This window comes from Euleptes europaea, chromosome 17, assembly GCF_029931775.1.
Source record: "Euleptes europaea isolate rEulEur1 chromosome 17, rEulEur1.hap1, whole genome shotgun sequence".
In the NCBI taxonomy this organism is placed as follows: Eukaryota; Metazoa; Chordata; class Lepidosauria; order Squamata; family Sphaerodactylidae; genus Euleptes; species Euleptes europaea.
In genome coordinates this window covers 38537983-38558411 of record NC_079328.1, presented here as the reverse complement: position 1 = coordinate 38558411, position 20429 = coordinate 38537983, and the positions used below count along the sequence as shown (strand labels likewise).

Here is a 20429-nt window from a genome sequence, read left to right as displayed (position 1 = left end):
TAATGCTAGGAAAAGTTGAAGGCAGCAGGAAAAGAGGAAGACCCAACATGAGATGGATCGACTGTATAAAAGAAGCCACAGCCATCAATTTGCAAGACCTGAGCAAGGTTGTTAAGGATAGGATGTTTGGGAGGAGATTAATTCATAGGGTCACCATGAGTCAGAAGCGATTTGATGGCACTTAACACACATGCACACAGTTTGAAATAAGAAGACAGTGGGATGGTCCCACTTTTTCTACTTAAAGAGGTGGTTTTACCATAAGAGTAGTTTCCTCTGTATTAGCCCAACTTATTTTGCTCTTAGTGGGATGGCTGAATGCCTCATCAATTATTGGGTAATGTTCCAAACAGTATGAAATATTTAATTTTCCAGATATTATGCAATCTGTATTTGACACAGGCACAATTACATCTATATATTTCTGGAACTTTTGATTGCTCAACTTGAAACCCCTTCTACCATTGCCTCATAAAGCAATAATTCATGTATATATATACCTATGATTCATCAATAGATCTATTTCACTGGCTGTGTTTAAAGAAAACCTTTATAATTAGTGATATTGCCTCCAAGGTTTGGTGAGTCATTTGATTAATAACTCAGAAATATGTGTTATACGCAAGGATTGTGACATTTATATATATATTAAGAGTCATGTTCTCAGTGTGAGAGTTTGTTATGCATGCACTAGCTTCTACCCCATACTGGGTTCTTTTAGCTGTATGATTCAAAGGAAGAGGTTTGTGTTTGTCTTCACACATGAGCATATGATGACTACATAAGTTGGTGGTACACCTGAAAATGTTCTGCTGCATTGTGGCTCAAAAACAAGCAAACAAATTAGGGCTTGGAGTTCCGTAGGGGGAAATGTTGGTGTCCTGGTCTACTGACCTGGCTGTCACCAATTAGAGATGGTTTTGAGGACAGGCAGTAGGGTTGCCAGCTCTGGGTTAGGAAATACCTGGAGATTTTTTTTGGGGGGGTAGAGCCATAGGAGGGCGGGTTTGGGGAGGGGAGGGATTTTAATGGGACATAATGCCATAGAGTTCAACTTCCAAAGCGGACATTTTCTCCAGGGGAACTGATCTCTGTCACCTGGAGATCGGTTGTAATATTGGGAGATCTCTAGCCACCAGCTGGAGGCTGGCAACCCTAGGTCAGGGATAGCATTGGGATGCAGTGTGGAAACAAACGTTGAAATACTGAGGAAACACAAGTCCCTTGATTTCTGATTTGATATGGGAGATCCAGTTATCTCCGCCTCATCCCCACTTAGCCACAAAATTCACTAGATTCTCGTTAGGATTAGTTACCGGTTTTTGTTCACCTTGAGCTGTTCCATCACAGGTCCCTTCTCTCCCTCCCAATCATAGCTACACTAGAGGAAGTAGAGTGTAGTTCTTTGAGAATGGTGAATCTAAAAGATACCAAAAAGTTGGGGAAATGGGAAATTATTCCAGAGGCCCAAGTGATGTCCCAGGAACCTTTGAGGAGTGATCTTCCATTTTCTACCTACCTCACAGGGTGTCTGTTGTGGGGAGGGGAAAGGAAGGTGATTGTAAGCCAGTTTGATTCTTCCTTAACTGGAATAGAAAGTCGGCATATAAAAACCAACTCCTCCTCCTCCTCCTCCTCCTCCTCCTCCTCCTCCTCCTCCTCCTCCTCCTCCTCTTCTTCTTCTTCTTCTTCTTCTTCTTCTTCTTCTTCTTCTTCTTCTTCTTCTTCTAGTGTCAGAGATGCTCCTGTCCAAATGGCACTGTGCATTATCAGTACTGTATGCTGTCATCTAAAAGATACCAAAAAGTTGGGGAAATGGGAAATTATTCCAGAGGCCCAAGTGATGTCCCAGGAACCTTTGAGGAGTGATCTTCCATTTTCTACCTACCTCACAGGGTGTCTGTTGTGGGGAGGGGAAAGGAAGGTGATTGTAAGCCAGTTTGATTCTTCCTTAACTGGAATAGAAAGTCGGCATATAAAAACCAACTCCTCCTCCTCCTCCTCCTCCTCCTCCTCCTCTTCTTCTTCTTCTTCTTCTTCTTCTTCTTCTTCTTCTTCTTCTTCTTCTTCTTCTTCTTCTTCTTCTTGTGTCAGAGATGCTTCTGTCCAAATGGCACTGTGCATTATCAGTACTGTATGCTGTCATTTAACGGGAAAGTACATTTGCATTTGGATAGCCATTTGTGATTGACAGCAGAGATGGGTAGTGATCTGTCCCTTGTTCACACTTGTTCTGCATCTGCCTACATCCTACACCAGGTGAGATGGATAGATGGTCCATATCTGGACTAGCCACTTTCCCTCCCAGGTGCCCAAATAAAATCTTCTGTTGCAGAACTAGTGCACTTGCTGTAACTGGGGCAACAGCAACGTGCAGATTTCTGTTATTTACTCAGAGGGTCTTTTTTAGCTGCTCCTGTGCCGATGTGTGGATGCATGCTCATCCAGAAAGTTCGAGCAAACTTTCATTATAGGTATGCAGCTGACCAGAGCCATCTCAACCAGTCCCGCAATAGGGGAGTTTTTCAAAATGTATATTGTGAGACTCATAAAGCAGAATGGTTCCATCAGAGCCATTATTGTCTATTGAACAAAGCATTTATTCAGCATTTTCCCCCATCCATATTATTATGTTCCAGGTCAGAATGGCTGCTTTAGGGCCATTCTGGTCTATTGGGTAATGCATACAGTATTTTAGAATGTTAGCTATGGATAGTAAAAAAAAATCGGCTATGAGTTCTTTGCAAGGAGGGGTGGAGTAGAATTGAAATGTACAAGCACAGCAGTGACCGCTGGTCAGTTTTAAGCAAAAATATTTATACCTCTTCAAATGACAGCATGACATCTTTATGTCATTGTGCCACTTCCCCCTCCCCCAAAATGGCAGCAGTTCCATAGAGGGTGGCAGAAAAGTGCCAGGAAGTCGCAGCCGAGTTACAGCGATCCCGTAGGGTTTTCAAGAGATGAGCAAAGCTGGTTTGCCATTGCCTGCCTCCGCTTAGCAACCTTGGACTTCCTTGGTGGTCTTCCATCCATCTCCTAACATGTTTCAGTTGTTAATCTCAGATATCTCTGTGTCCACCTGGACTAGTAGATCAGACAAAAGATTTTCCCTTCCAATAGAGTGACTGAAAGCTGCAAGGAATAGTACTCGGAAAGCAAGCTGTAATCAGTTACAAAATAAGATCTTAGATGAGGATTGGTCCTTAGTGTTTAAGGATGCAGATTGTAAATGTTCACCTCGCTTCTTCCAGATACCCTTCAACAAAACTTTCTCCTTGCCAGACCATTTCCACTGGTAAGAAATTCATAAGTTTAGATGAGCTTTCTTATTGGCGAGATGCAATGCCCTAGACTCAGCCAAGACACAAGGGTGATATATTATTGCAGAAGAGCGAAAATGCCCATTTTGTTTGGATCAAATAGACGCCCTAGCTCACATTGTTTTAGCATGTTCACAAAATAATATTGCATGAAATAAATATATGACTCCCTGGATAAAAAAAAGCTAAAGACACTTTCTGAGAAGCGGATACTGCGTTATCTGCAGTCCAGTAGATCGGTCAATTGCATGAGAGATGTGGCAACTTTTCTCTTTATAGTGTCAAGGAAAAATTAAATTTCATTTCCCTTTTTAAAGTGTGAAATGGTTGATGAATAGGGGAAGGAGACGGGTGGTCTTCCATCCATGGCCAACCTTGCTTAGCTTCTGAGATCTGACAAGATCAGGTCAGCCTAGACCATCCAGGTCAGGGTGAAAGGATCTTAGCAGTTGGGAAAGCATCTTTCTCTGTCTGAGATCTTGGAGAGCTGCTGCCAGTAAGAGACAACAATGCTGATTTAGATGGGCCATTAATTTGACAATATAAAACTGCTTCATACGATCAGATATCCAGGGCACAATCCCACCACCCCCGGTTTTAACAGACAGCTTTGAGCAAGGTGTTCAATATCCATTGCTGTATTATCCTTTCTGATACCTTCCCTAAAATTCTAGCATTTAAATGTGAATATATGCACATTTTGGTATGTTTTCCAGCTGCATCTGCATATAAACATTATCAATACAAATATTCGAGACACTAAAACTCAGCATAGTGGGAAAAGCAGAAGGCTTTTGAGTAATATACAACTGGCATTTTTCTTTGAAATTACCCTTTCTTGCTGCTTTGGGAGAAAGCCATGGTTTTTGCTGCTATTAGTACACCCGTTACAATCTGGAATTAATTCCGTGTCTCATCCACATGCCTGTTCTAATGGCTCTTTTTACACTTCTGTACAAGCCCCCTACATATGGGCCTTTTAGATCATAAAGATCAGCTATTTCTTGGTGGAACCGTACATGGATTTTGGACAACAGTCAAATATTCATAAAAGGGCAGGATTAATTTAGCTTGACCGTAAAAATAAACATCTTTAACATTGATTGCCTCTGCCTTCTCTTCTTTGTGCTGTCCACTTTAGCTTTTTTCAAATAACGGCTACATGTTGATGTCAATAAATTAGTTACAGTTAGGGGGTCTGGATTATGGGAGGTAGCCCTTTGGCCCCCATGTGGGAATTGATCATGATTCAGAATTCTGTATACGCATGGAGCTAGAGAAACATGCTCAAACGTGCCTCATTATTTTGTGCTCTGAGTAGGCCAACTCAACATCTTGGATCGCAGGATCCTTCCCATGACGTTTCGTTAGGTGCCGTGTTGTGCTTTTAAAAGAAAGTGTTAAAAATTGGTTGACAAAAGCATACATCCCTTTAAAAAAAACCTTACTGATGAACTGTATTTTTTTAAAAAAAATAATAATAAAACATAGGGGGTTACTTCACTTGTATTCCCAGCAATGCATTAAGAGTTTGAAAATGTTATAAAAAATACTATCTGCACTTTTTATGTATTCCCACCGATGTATTAAGAGTTTGAAAACGTTATAAAAAATACTGTTTGCACTTTGTTTGGCCCCTTTAGCTGTGAAGACGTCTTCCAACCATTTATAAGCTGTGGTATCCAAAAACCCTTTTAAAGTGATGTTTTTTATAATATTTTCAAACTCTTAATTACATCTCTGGGAATACAAAGTGTGGTAACCCCCATAGTTAGAACTAAGCTTTGTCAATCTGATAATGGTAATTAAAACAGCCTTTGAGATCTATTTTTTTAAAAATGCAGCTGAATTTCAGAACCTATTTCAAATCTCTTTGCGGGGCTCAGCATTCAGGCACACCACTTCATGAAACTTAACATGATGGGATGTGATTGATGCAGGATGACATACTTACTGTGTCACAAGGCAACATATCAGATCATGAATCTGAAAGAAAACAAAACAAAACAAAGCATCCCGCCCCCGCCCCCAAAGGCTAAATTAACTGAGTAACGTTAAAACGCCAATGGAGCCCTTCTTGGAAGGATGGTTTCTTTTTTTTCTCCTGACCCGCAGCATTTGTCGGCAACTGAATCCTACCACTCTGGCAAGTGACATAGGAGCAATTTAGATCATCCAGTTCCAGATGTGGAAGTTTCCCTGTCCTATCAAGCTAGAGGGCAGCAGTTTGGACTAATCCAGATGCAGAGAAAAATGGCAAAACCACCAGTTGACTCTCATGACTTCAACTGCATGGGTTGACACAGTCCAGGAGAAAATCTGGGAAAGGGAGCTTTGGCTCTTGAAAGCTCATACACTGAAAATCTTGTCGGTCTCTAATAGGGTTGCCAAGTCCCTCTTCACCATTGGCGGGAGGTTTTTGGGGCGGAGCCTGAGGAGGGCGGGGTCTGGGGAGGGACTTTAATGCCATAGAGCCCAATTGCCAAAGCGGCCATTTTCTCCAGGGGAACTAATCTCTATTGGCTGGAGATCAGTTGTAACAGCAGGAGATCTCCAGCTAGTACCTGGAGGTTGGCAACCCTAGTCTCTAAAGTGCTGCTGGACTCAAATCTAGCTGTTATACTGCAGACCAACATGGCTGCTCTCTGAAACACTCCAGGAGAAAGGGGGGTATGTTAGCAGTACAACCATAACGTTGACTTCATACTGCTTTAACATCCATGGATTCCCCCAAAGACTCCGAGGGAATTGTAGTTTGGCAAAGGTGCTTAGAAGTCGCTATTACATATCCCTCGTGCCCCTCCCAGGTTCCAGAAGTCCTGGGGAAGAGGGGAAGATGATTAAACCAATGTGCATTTGGAGTGTAGACATGTAAACTGGAGCAAGCAACACCTGTTGAACTCTTGTAAAACATTTTGACAAAATACAAGATTGGCAGCCAGTAAACGGTTGACAATGAGTGTTTTAGTAATAACAGAGTGTTTATTTTTTTTCCACTTCATTTGCAGGCTGTTTTTCTCACAGCGCTGCAAAGTGGATTACATTTTAAAAACCCAAAATATAATACCAATACAGGAAATACAGTAAAAACTATAAATACAATAAAAGAAGATATTTGCAGGCATTAGCAGTGCTATTCTAAGCAGAGTTGCACCCTTAAAAGCACATGAGCTTCAGTGAACTTAGAAGGGAGTAACTGCTTAGAACTGCACTGTAAAGTACACCATTCCCTTTATAAAAATTCTCTCAGCCAGGGCTACCAAGGCTCCAAATTCCTATTGCCGGCCACCACTCCAAAAAAGCGCCAGTGTCACGACCATAATGACATCACTTCCAGTTACAACCCAGAAACGACAGCAGTAACCACAGAATTTCTGGCAATTCCTAGAGCTACCCATTGTCACTTCTGGAATGTACAGAGAAGTGACATCACTGCGCTTGTGGACGACGCCCCTTACATAGGGTTGCCAACCTCCAGGTACTAGCTGGAGATCTCCTGCTATTGCAACTGATCTCCAGCTGATAGAGATCAGTTCACCTGGGGAAAATGGCCGCTTTGGCTATTGGACTCTATGGAATTGAAATACCTCCCCTCCCCAAACCCCGCCCTCTTCAGGCTACTCCCCCAAAACCTCCTGCCAGTGGCGAAGAGGGACCTGGCAACCCTACCCCTAGACCATTGCCTTGCCCCCACCCTCCTGCTGGTTGCCAGACTTCGACTGAGAACCCAGCCTTCTGCCCTCTTGACCAACTCCATACATTATGTGAGATGATGGCATTTGGGAGCCTTTCTGACCTCCTCAGGCAGGTTGGTCCACTAGCCAGGTGCCATAATAAAAAAATCCTTTATGTACTACAGACAGCTGTCGATCTCACCCCTGGGCCAAACAGCACATTCCAGAGGCTTTGCTGAGATGAATAAAGCTGTCACAGAGGAGCATATTGGGAGAGGCAGTCCTGCAGAGTAGTCAGAGGTGAAAAAATGAGACGGAAATATGAGACGACCAAAGGCTCCATCCCATATTGATGCCTGACTGTTCTGAAGTAATCCTCGCCTTGTAGACTCTTGCAGTCCACCGATAACTTTGCTTTCTGGTATTGCAGCGCAATATTTGTCTTCTGAACTATGAGAAAGTGTTCTCTGAAAATGACTTTCAAATGATTACACATTGGAAGATACATCCCAGCTGGTATATGTGTGATCTATGACTTGAAAAGAAGGAGCCTTCAGCCCCCAAATCCTCCCCAACTACCATCTGATAAAGATGGTATAAATTACTTGCCTGCTTATCGAGGCCTGGTTATTTTAAGATCTTACTGCCCACAACCAGTTTTGAGCAGTAATTAATGGACGGTGTTACCCAAGAGAAATGGGCATTCTGCTTTGCCCCCTAGTTACGAGCAAATTGCAGATGTTGTTATCTTTTGTAAGACTGATCTCTGGGATTCTTTTGGGGGGAGGCAAGACTGCAGCTGTAAACAACGTACCACTGCTTTTTTCTTTTGCTCTTACACTTTTTGACCCTCACTGTGTATACATATTTATATATTATTCATACTGGATTAAAAATTGATGAGCTCTTTACTGCTGTCTTACTGCACAGTGACAATACAAATTAACTTATTGTGTACTTAACTTTTCCGCACGACAGTGATGGGGAATTTTGATGCCCCCCCCCAAAGTTAGCGATCGAAAAGGGACGTGCTGGTGGGCTGTACCTCTGCTCACTGGCATTAGTGTGTTTCTGCTTTCTGCTGGCCGTGTATGAATGTAAGCAAAATCTTTTAACGCATTTGCAAGGATATGAATATTCAAACTTTTCTTTCCCTAGTCGGAAAACTTAGAGTAATACTAAGTGGGAGAAAGCATTTGGGGGCATAATTAAGTGCTGTTTAGTTCACTCTTATCGGATCCTTCTTAAAAATTATTTTAGCTAATTGATTAATCTATTAGCGTTAATGCTTTAATGATTACTGCTTGATTAAGCTAATATACTTGGGAACTGTCAGGGACATCGCACAGGCAGAAGTATGAGCTTGGGAAGTTGTGTCAGACAGCGTTGGGTTTGCTGAACTAGTTGCTTTAATTTCAGAGGGTTTTCGCGTTGGTCTGCAGTAGAACAGTGAGATTTGAGTCCAGTAGCGCCTTAGAGACCAGCAGGCTTTTGAGAGTCAACGCTCCCTTCATCAGACATGAGTAGGAATGGAGAACTGAGTCTTTTCATTCCAGTCAGAAGGTGGGAGGGATCTGAAAAAGGGAGCTGTGACTCTCTGAATTCATTCATTCAGAGGATGGTGCCGAGTTGTTTTCTGTTGCCCCAGAAGTTCGGACCAGAACCAACGGGTTGAAATTAAATCAAAAGAGTTTCCATCTAGACAGTAGGAAGTATTTTCTAACAGTTAGAGCAGTTCCTCAGTGGAACAAACTTCCTCGGGGGGTGGTAAGCTCTCCTTCCCTGGAGGATTTTAAGAAGAGGTTAGATGGCCATCTGTCAGCAACGCTGATTTTATGACCTTAGGCAGATGATGAGAGGGAGGGCATCTTGGCCATTTTTGGGCATGGAGTAGGGGTCACTGGGTGTGTGGGGGGAGGTAGTTTGAATTTCCTGCATTGTGCAGTGGGTTGGACTAGATGACCCTGGTGATCCCTTCCAACTATATGACTCTTTGATTCTATGATTCATTCATTCATTCAATTTCTATCCCTTCCTTTCCCAACAAAAGTCGGGCTCAGGGAGGCTTACATTCCTAATATTCATATTATACCCTGAAAATCTTATTGGTCTCTAAGGTCCTTTATGCATGGGAGTTTTACCTGAGGTTCGTTGCTCGCTTGACCCACACCTTCCTGTTGGGAATCTATGCACCAGCAGTCTCCAAGCTCAAATCAAGTCCCTGCCCCTTTAAATGCTGCTTTGTAACTGGCTTACTTTGTAGAATGTTAACAATAGTCCAATGAGTTGAAGAGCAATATTTGTTTGACTAAGAAAAAGAAACCCTCGCAGATATTACAGATTTGCAGTTAGGGTTGCCAACCTCCAGGTGCTAGCTGGAGATCTCCTGCTATTACAAGTGATCTCCAGGCGACAGAGATCAAGTCCTATGAGGAAAGGTTGAAGGAGCTGGGTATGTTTAGCCTGAAGAGAAGAAGACTGAGAGGGGATATGATAACCATGTTCAAGTATTGGAGGGGCTGTCATATAGAGGATGGTGCTGAGTTGTTTTCTGTTGCCCAAGAAGGTCGGACCAGAACCAACGGGTTGAAATTAAATCAAAAGAGTTTCCGTCTAGACATTTGGAAGAATTTTCTAACAGAGTGGTTCCTCAGTGGAACAGGCTTCCTCAGGAGGTGGTAAGCTCTCCTTTCATGGAGGTTTTTAAGAAGAGGTTAGATGGCCTTCAGCAATGCTGATTCTGTGACCCTAGGCAGATGATGAAAGGGAGGGCATCTTGGCCATCTTCTGGTCACTAGGGGTGTGTGTGGGGGGGAAGGTAGTTTGGAATTTCCTGCATTGTGTAGGGGGTTGGACTTGATGACCCTGGTGGTCCCTTCCAACTCCATGATTCTATTCTATGAGTCTATGATTCTATCAGTTCCCCTGGAGAAAATGGCTGCTTTGGCAATTGGACTCTATGGCATTGAAGTCCCTCCCCTCCCCAAGCCCTGTCCTCTTCAGGCTCCACCCCAAAAATCTCCTGCCAGTGGCAAAGAGGGATCTGGCAACCCTACTCAGAGTGGTTAGGAAAATGAAACCAGATAGCATGGTGCAAGAATAACTGTCAGATTGAAAAGGTTCTGACTGATCCTGGCAATCATAAATGATTGGATTATCTTCCGTCTTTATGAATAGGATTTGCTTGGTTTGTAGTCTTGATTGGTAAATTTCAAACTGCAAATCCGTAATATCTGTGAGTGTTTTTTTCCCCCTTAGCCAAACTTGTATTGCTCTTCAACTCACTGGACTATTGTGAACATTCGACATTCGACAGCTTCCCTCAGCACATAGAATGTTCATGGACATCCCAGGGTATCACTTCAGTTCAACCAATGGGTGCCAGAGGCTTCATTGTTGCTGCAATAAAGTCCCTTAGCACATTGCAACATAGATTATATGGTCCCACAAGGTAATAAACAGTTTCAGCCTTCAGACTCAATAGTGCAATTTATTCCTTAATGGTTTTTGAAAATCCTTATGCTGAAATTCCTGAGCTGTACCTATCTTCTATTTATAATATTGCTCTCTGCTTTCCTTAGTATCTTTCCTTTGGGTGTGAAAACTGACATCTCAGTTGAACTAACTATTACGTGCTTTCCCCATAATCTTCCTAACTTTCAGTAGTGCTTCACAGAAGGAGGCAGATTGGATCTTGCAAAGAATGCCAATAGTGATTGATGGGTATATTGGCTTCCAGAGACAGGCTAGGATCTGATGCCTGTGAATTTAATGCTGCATGTTCCTCCCCTTCTCGAGGCCAAACACAAGCACAGTCGAGGCCACTGCATGCCAAGACTTCCACATTTCGTGTTGGTGATTTGAAGACACGAGTGGAAAATCAGTGCTTTCCTCCATGCTCCCATGTCCCTGTCACCAAGTCTCAGTGGGGTGCACCCATTTACCCTCCAAGGACTCTTCCTCCAGCCCAAGGAGACCTCCTCCATCATAAATGGCCCATGGAAGAACCACTTAAGTCGGCAGAAGGCTCCCTAAACTGGATAAAGACTTTATACTTTGCTCAGTGCAGTGGTAGGATGGGGTAGGATTCACACCTGAGACAATATGTTTTCAGGCATATGTACTGGTAGCACCAGAAATATACAAAAGAAGAAGAATTAGAAGAGTTGGTTGTTATACCCCTCTTTTCTCTCCTGTAAGGAGTTTCAAAGTGGATTACAATCTCCTTCCTCCCCCAACAACAGGTACCTTGTGAGGTAGGGGGGCTGGGAGAGTTCCGAGAGAACTGTGACTACCTCCCCAGCTTTGGCCATGGAGGGCGGGGCACAAACGTGTCAAAATAAATAAATAAATAAATAAATAAATAGCCCAAGGTTATCCAGCAGGCTTCATGTGGAGGAGTGGGGTTCTCCAGATTAGAACCCGGTCCTCCAGATTAGAGTCCATCGCTCTTAACGCCTACACCAGAGATTCATGAGGGACATCCTCAGATAGAGTGGCTTCCAAGAGCCTGTAGGAGAGAGATGGAGAGTTGCAAAGGAGAGATCTTACCTGTGTGGACCTAACAGTGTGATTCTTAATAGACTTCTCTGTTAAAACCAGCTAGTGATAAACAGTGATCGATGCTGGTAAAGAAAAGAGTAAAGCAGCAGCCCTGACTCACACTGCAGCAACTAAATTATTTCCTTTCCACTTATTTACTTTCCACTTCCCTACTTTTCTCCCTAGTGGGGGCAAAACAGCTTGCAACATAGTTCTCTCCTCCTCGATTTTATCCTCACAACCACCACCGATTGAGTTGGTTAGGCTGAGGGTGACTGGCCCAAGGTCACCCAGGCAAACTTCCTTGGCAGAGTGAGGATTCGAAGCTGGGATGCCCAGATCCTAGTCCAACACTCTAACCACTACACTGTTCTGGACACTGCCTTTTGAGAATCATAGGTGCATAGTGAGGAGTACCCATTGGCACTGTTCTGTCAACAGCCCTCATGTATACATGAGACAGAATCTGGCACTATGTGAACACATAAACACATGAAGGTGCCTTATACTGAATCAGACCCTCGGTCCATCAAAGTCAATATTGTCTACTCAGACCGGCAGTGGCTCTCCAGGGTCTCAGGCGGAGGTCTTTCGCATCACCTGCTTGCCTAGTTCCTTTAACTGGAGATTCCGGGGATTGAACCTGGGACCTTCTGCATGCCAAGCAGATGCCCTACCACTGAGCCATGGCCCCTCCCCACTGATTACAGTAGGCAAGCCTAATTTGCCTGTTTTTTTTTTTTTGCTAGATTGTAGAGACCCCATGCACATCATGACCCCATGCACCAAGACCAAGTCAGTTCACAATGAATGATCTGAATGTAGTCTATATGTGAATGGCCAAAATAATAATAATAATAAATAACAAACATTAACAAAACAAATGGGATGGGGCAAATCCATGCACCTCATATGTGATTCTAAGATCATGTCTTCCTGTTGCTCTGACTTTTCATGTAGATGGTCAGGCACATTTATTTATTCATTTATTTCAGCAAATTAAAGCAAGCTAAGTGCATTTGACCTCAGATGGCCCGGGTTTAAGTTAATTTGAGAGACCAACCTCATAAGGTTCCAGTAAAACATATCAACAACTTCCCAGCATAGGTTGAAATGTGATTGCTGAAATATAACCTCTCAAGCCAGATAGCGGATGAAGTTTAAGGCTGGCTCAGAACAATTTGGAAGGAAATGGAGACAGCACAATAAGTCCACACACTTCTAAGGGAAAGGATCAGCATGAGCACTGTTTGCTTCCTTTAAATACCCTTTAGAGATCTGGATTACAGTATTTTGGTCAAAAATCCACTCCCTACCTAAAATGGCCCTGGAGAGCTGCTGGTGGGGAACCTTAACTTGTCAAGAGCCAGCGTGATGTAGTGGTTAGGAGCGGTGGACTCTAATCTGGAGAACAAGGAGGACTCTAATCTGGAGAACCAGGTTTGATTCTCCACTCCTCCACATGGGCGGCGGTCTCTAATCTGGTGAACCAGGTGGGTTTCCCCACTCCTACACATGAAGCCAGCTGGGTGGCCTTGGGCCAGTCACAGTTCTCTCAGAACTCTCTCAGCCCAGCCTACCTCACAAGGTGTCTGCTGTGGGGAGGGGAAGGGAAGGTGATTGTAAGCCAGTTTGAGACTCCTTAAAGGTAGAGAAAATCGGGATATAAAAACCAGTTCTTCTTCTTCAACAGGCTAATGAGGGGTCCCCCTTTGGCAGGAGGCCTCCTGTCCCAAGGCCCCACCACTACTGCAACTGCTTGATAGATCAATGGGTGCCAAATGCAGGGGAATCAGTGACGTGCCTATGCTGTGTCACTTCCTGTCCTGGAAGTGATGTCGCTGTATTGGCACAATGCTTTTGGATTTGCTAGTTAGGTTTTAGATGTAAGTGGTAGAGCATCTGCTTGGCATGCAGAAGGTCCCAGGTTCAATCCCTGGCATCTCCAGTTAAAGGGACTAGGCAGGTAGGTGATGTGCAAGACCTCTGCCTGAGACCCTAGAGAGCCACTGCTGGTCTGAATAGATGACACTGACTTTGATGGACTATACTTACGTTGATGGACCAAGGGTCTGATTCGGTATAAGGCAGCAGCTTCATGTGCATGTTGTGCAACCAAATAGTAAGGGAAGAAGGGCTTTGGAACTTGTGAGGAATGGGGTGGAGAAGGTGGGGGTAGATGGAACACATGAGCCCAGGCTTATCCATGAAACACCAAAACATTGCTTGCTTGCTTGCTCGTTTAAATACTTATATCCCAACTTTTTCTTGTGGCTCAAAGCAGTTTACAATCCCAACATTTTAAATGCTACAAAATACAATAATACCCTATTCACCCCCTCCAGGAAAATGCCTGCCACTGAAATCTCATTAAAATTGTTGCAAATAAAAGACTTACAATGACTTCTAAAATCTTCTGAAGATGGTGTTCCCCCCCTGTAGGGTTGCCAACCTCCAGGAGGTGGCTAGAGATCTCCTGCCCGCTATTACAACTGATCTTCAGGTGATAGAAATCAGTTCACCTGGAGACAATGGCTGCTTTGGAAGGTGGATTCTATAGCATTATGCCCCGTTGAAGTCCCTTCCCTCCACAAACCCCACCCTCCTCAGGCTCCACCCCCAAAATATCCAGATATTTCCCAACCCAGAGCTGGCAAACCTACCCCCATGACATGAGGGTGTCTGTTCCCCAAGGTAGGAGCCATTGTGGACAAGGTACAGGCTGTAACAGATGATGAGTAGGTATCCCTTATGCAGGGAAGCATCTAGAAGGTAGCAGCCAGAAGACTGCATTTCGCACACAAGGACAAATGGGGACATATGGGGAGAGACAGTCCTTCAGTTATGTGGGTAATATTTTATGGGAAATGGTATTTGTATGACATCACCCCATCATCCTGCAGAACTTGATACATCACCATGAAGGCCTTTTGCCTGTCAAAGAAAATTTCACAATTTTCACGTAGGGGTAATTTCAGGCTGACAGCGCCTCACAGGAAGAGCTCCGCTGGATCAGACCAGTGGTCCATCTGGTCCAGATCCTGTCTCACACAGTGGCCAACCAACTCCTCTGGACGTCCAACAGGGCATAGAGGCCTAGACCTTCCGCTGATGTTGCCTCCTGGCACCGGTATTCAGAGGTTTACTGCCTCTGAATGTGGAGGTTCTGTTTAGTCACCATGGCTGGTAGCCACTGATAGACCTATCCTCCATGAATCTATCCATAGGTACTTAAGAAGAACCCTCCATGAATCTGTCTATAGGAACTTAAGAAGAGCCCTCCATGAATCTATCTATAGGAACAGAAGAAGAACTGGATCAGACCAGTTTCACGTGAGACGGAGGTGTTTTTGGTGCTGGTGCAAATATTATATCACCTCAGAAAAGATGATGTATGGATTGGCCCACATATGGAGGGAGGAGAGGATTTGTTTGACATTCTTATACTCGGTAAAGTGTGCTGTAGGGGGAAAAAACCTGAAGTTGTGAAGAAAAACTAACTCAATGTCTGTCTTTTGTGCAGGTCATCGGCCTTTCCAGTGCAGATACTGCCCTTATAGTGCCTCTCAGAAGGGAAATTTGAAGACCCACGTCCTCTGCGTCCATCGCATGCCTTTTGACAACAGCCAGTATCCAGATCGGAGGTTCAAGCGCTCCAGAGTTGACTCCGAGGCTTCTGGGAATTCAGAGGAACCTGCAGCTGTCAAACCTGGGAGCTCAACAGAGTTAACGGAAGAGGGCAGCAAGGCCCCAGAGTAATGCAACCCAACAAATCAATCTGTATATTGCAATATTATTTTACACCGTTTTAAGATATGCATTTGGGTAACAGAGAGCTTGCTTAACTGCCTTCTGAGAGGGGGAAAAAAAGAATCGTGTTCCCAATTCCCAGATGTGTACAGGATGTTTAAGACATTAAAAATATATAGATATATATTTGAAAAAGAAAGGGGGGGGAATCCCAGCCCCTGAAAATGACTGTTAAACTGTTACCTGGCAACAAGTACTTCCAAACAATGCAGGTGTGGATAAATCAAGTGGGCCTTTTTTTTTTCCTTCCTGTACATGAGGAGTTTGTAAGATTTTTTTTTTGGAAAGCAAAAATTAAAATAAAGGGGGGCATTTCCAAGTTTAAAGTGGTCTTTGTCCAGCAATCATGCTCTTACCAGGAAAAAACAAATACCATCTTAACGATTTAAACCTGGCCTTGAAGATGGTAAGAGCGTGCCGCGGAGGGGTGGGGGGATCTGTATTTTTATTGTTGAGAACACCTTTATAATATGACACCAACCATCGTCTTTTGCCTCACTGTAGCAATGAGATGTGTTAGGAGACTGAGGTGGAGCCAGGCTGACTGGAACTGTCCTTGTGAAGAAAATCAATCCAAGTGGTGCTCCAGCTGCACTATAGAAGAAATTTTAGATGGCCCATAAGCTACGGTCAGTTCTGACCTATATGGAAAAGGATTGTGTTATTGCAGTGTAATTTTTTTAAGTATATATAGACATGCATATTATATATAGATATATATATATAAAATGAGAGAGAAATATAAAGACACGGCCAAATGAATCAAGGGTTAGAGGAAACAAAAATCTGCAGACCAAGGAGAGGCTGTGGATTTATTGTGTGGGTTGGTTTTTTGTTGTTGTTGTTTTTTTGAGAGGGGGACGTTTTAAAAAATGAAACTTGCAGTATTGAGGGAAATGCTTTCTCTTCCTCTTTTGTTCTTTTTTTTTTAACGGGGTAGGTTGTTAAAGAAGTGTAGAGGTAAAATGTACTAGGTAGGGGAACTAGTTAGCCTTATCTAGAGAAGATAAGGGTGCAAAAAACAGAATTTGTATTAACTAGAAAGTTGCTCTCTTTTTCATTTTAAAAGACAAACTTGAATGAAGGATCCCCCAGTCAAGATTAGTTTCTTTTATTAGCGTTTTTTTAAAAAGTGTTATAGAGATTGTGCAGGAGGGTTTTTTAAGGGGCACAATCTCTTTGAAAGCAATTCGACCTAAAATATGAATGCAGACATCCTGCTCTTTGTCTCTAGTGGGGGGGGGGAAAGATGAAGGGGGGAAAAAAGAGAGAGAGTTAGCTAATATTTCTTTGGTTTTGTAAGAAAAGAAAAGTGTGTTCTATATTTTTGCAGATTTTAGCTTTTCTACTGATTGGCCCCTCCAAATTGATTCTGTTGTTTCCCACATATGAACATTTGGAGAAATTATAAAGAAAGACACCAGTGGGTTAAAGAAAGAAAAAGACGTAAGAATGCCACTGGACGGTTTATTCTTACATGGCAAAAAAAGAAAAGAAAAAAAGATTTTAGCCTTTTCTTGTACTTCCTTGGAGAGAAGCAAAATTGGTGCTGTTTACAATAGAGAAGTATTAACTTCTTCTAAAAACAAAATCATTCAGACTTTAAAAAAGAAAGAAAGAAAAATCAATATATCCTTGCAGGCTGGGAGCACAGAGTAAAACCCCAGGGCCTTAAAAACTTCAGCTCTGCCTACAGCAGTTTACAAAAAACACTAAACTGCAATCAATGTAAATAAAATTCGTAGCGCTACCCTGAGACTGGAAGAAGAAGGGGGGAAAAGATTCTCAGGCTAATAAGGAATATAGTTTGCATATTGCTGTCAGAAAAAATAAAAACGGTACCATCCGATTGAACTTTCAGTTAAACTGAGGTCACTGTATAACTTGGACCCCATCTGGCAGAGGGCAAGCTGTTTTTTCTCGATTTTTTCCCCTTAGTATAGTTCTCACTGCCTTACTTAAATCGAGTTGATAAACTTAATGCAACTGTTTCTTACAATCCTTGGTAAAGGATTGAAATGTAATTGAAGACTTTCTGACTGTAGTAAGCTTTAGGATTTTAACTGCACTACTGTGTTTGGTGACTGTGTCGGTCGCTTGCTTTTGTGTGTTTGCGGCGCCTTCAGTATCTTAGCGAGAAGAAAAAAACCGAGAGGGGAAAAAAATATCCCACATTCCATTTCTTGCACTTTTTGGAGCTCTTTTCAGTATTCTTTTGTGTCTTCTGAGCATTTTCAGATACGACAGGCAATAATTCTGTTTGTGACACTGGAAACATTTCTCCCGTTCTTTGTGATGTGTGTGTTGAATCCATTTGGTCTGGTGCTGTCCTTATCCTTCACCTCTGACATCAACCTTTTTTTCCCCCGGAACATTTGTAACTTGGAATACAAACGAGTGGCGGGAGCAGTGATACATTGTCAGTTTCTGAATATCATCATGCTTCTCATATCTAAACATGTCAAGTTTTTTCTCTGTAACTTCTGTAGTCTGTGATATTGGTCAAGATACTGTCTACATTCCTACGCAAAGGAGAAAAAAATATCTATCTTGGAGAAAATCTGAGATCAATAGAGTAGAGGGTTTTGTTGCTATGCTTGTAACGATTAGGAAAAAAAACTTTGTATTTAAAATTTATTCTTGGTCATTATTTATTATTATAATACATCAGTTGACAGAACTTTATTCTGGTATAGAAGTATTAAAAGTTGTTTCTTCCCCCATCCCCCAAGGCAATGATTGTTTTCTTTCTGCTGTTAGAATAAAAAATGTCTTTGAAGCGGTACAGTTTTATCCAGTGTTTTACGCAATAAAACCTCTACCTCTGGAGAAAAAAAGAAAGAAGTTTCCCTACTTGCTTATGTTTATCAGGAACAGTTACATATATATATATATATATTTCCCTGCAGCTTTGTCAGATTTGGGTGGAGGGAATCTTAATATCAGTCACCCTTGTTAGGCATTTACTGGAGTGTAATATACTGGGTGTTTGCTCAATTCCCTTATTATTCTGAACAAATCTATAAACAGTATATACATATATATATATTATATTGTGCTTAATTAAAAGACTTGAAATCTGTTTTAGCATGTAGTAATAATTGTTTTCTATAATAATGTTGATGTACAATGGAAAAACAAGTGTTGGGTCTATCAAAGTGTGTATCATACACTCTAATGTATAAAGTTTTCACATAAAAGAAGCATTTGTTTGTATAAAGTATTTGTGGAAAATTTTGGGGCTTGCTGTAAGTTGGCATGAAAAGCAGACTGCTGCCCTTTTAAAGGAATCTGTGAGCGCAAGAATCATTGTGGCTCAGTGGTAGAGCATATGCTTGGTGTGTAGAAGGTCCCGGGTTTGATTCCCTGCATGTCTAGCTAAAAGGATCAGGCAGTAGGTGATGTGAAAGACCTCAGCTTGAGACCTGGAGTGCTGCTGCCCGTCAGAGCAGAAAATACTGACTTTGATGGACCAAGGGTCTGATTCAGTATAAGGCAGCTTCTTGTGTTTGTATGTGTTCAATTGGATGTGTGCTATTTCCTTGTCTCTGAGAAAATTTTTGTGTTTAAGTAATTTCTACTGAGAAGCAAGTAAAAGATTGGAAGTTCTTGACTTCTGCTCATTGCAAAGAGTCCCCTTCAGCGAGCTGGTATTACAAAGAAGTAGATCAAACAAAAGAAAATCACAGAAACGGTGATGTCAGGACAATCACAGCAGTCACTTAAGACTACTTTTGCAAGGCTGTACCATTTCATACTGCCATTTCAAATGGGGTCCCTTCTCCTAGATATAAAAAATAAACCTGTATGAATTTTAAAAATCACAGAAAAGGGTTCTATTCCAAGTCTAACTTTCTCCGAAACTAAGGCTGCAGGGAGGGTTAAAAAAAGGGGGAAGATTCAAACATATGAGCCCCCCACACACACACACCCCTACAGTCTGCAATGGCAGAGCCCAGCAAAATCTTCCCCATACCGCTGCTCTGATCAGATGTCCTATTAAACTGATTCTTCAGCATTTGAAGGTCTGATTCACGGTGGTATGAAATTACAATACGTTTAAAAGCTGAAGAGCAGAAAAGGAATAATTCTCAATTAATGAGTGTTCTAATGTTACCTCGATGGCTTGGTTTTCACTTTGGTGATCAGCAAAATGAAAGTATCATCTAAGAGCCATTCCCGATGTTACATTTCATTACCAGTGGGTTAGTACATATATAATGCCAGAAAGGTCAGGTAGGTAGAAGACATCTGAGTTCTGGAGAAGGTTCTTAAGAGTTTTGCAGTAATCTACTATCCCAATAATAAAATTGAATGGTGTGTGTGCTAAGAAGATGACACGGTCTCGTGATGTTGGGTCTTCAGACTCCTCAACTTATTGTCCCAGCAAACACCAATGAATGCACAGACAGAGACTCGAGGTTGTGCAGAAAAGATTTGGTAAGGTTGAATCAAAGCAATGCTTTGTGGAGAAAGGTGATGAATGGTTTATTCATATTTCTGGCATTGTTTTACATCCTGCTTTGGAGTTCACTACTCCATATTCTGATTGCCTATTAAAATTACATACATGCTTCATATTTCCTCACAGTTAACAAAACCCAAGTTGCAGTCCAGATTTATTCTGCTTCAAAAAAATACTATTGACCCAAAAGGAAGACTTTTTTTCCCACATGTTCCATCAAGAAAAAGAGGGGGCATCTTATATTTGCATACAAGTATATATATTTTTGTAATTGGGATTGTCTCACATTCAAGGTTGCCTTCCTTTTGGATAAAGAACTGTCCCCCAGATTTTCAAAGCTGGATACTAATTGTTCAGGAAGAGTTCAGGAAATGCATTGCTATCATGTGCAGTGTTACCCCCCTTGAAACTGAATAATGTGCTTTCCCACAAAAACCGGCTAAGAAATGCTCTGCTTTTAATGATGCATTTATTGATGTATAAATTTTACCCCACTTTTCTTCCACACTGAGGACGAATGGTATTTCTTTTTTTAATGGGGCTGTACTATGACTATAATAAGCCATTCATTCATTCATTCATTTTGTAAGCCACTTTCTTACAAAACGAAATACC

General features: G+C 42.2%; 1 protein-coding gene across 3 annotated transcripts in view; it reads left to right on the top strand.

Moving 5' to 3' along the window:
* The window catches only part of ZNF536 (zinc finger protein 536), a 351761-nt gene extending 336125 nt beyond the window's left edge, over window positions 1-15636 (top strand). For 2 of the 3 annotated variants that reach the window (XM_056862570.1, XM_056862569.1), the window contains one exon: window positions 15063-15636. In XM_056862570.1, the coding sequence (XP_056718548.1) occupies window positions 15063-15298 (236 nt within the window). In that variant the 3' untranslated portion in view covers window positions 15299-15636. The remainder of the gene's footprint in view (window positions 1-15062) is intronic. The other variant, XM_056862571.1, reaches the window with a different exon arrangement.
* Window positions 15637-20429: the final 4793 nt, after the last annotated feature.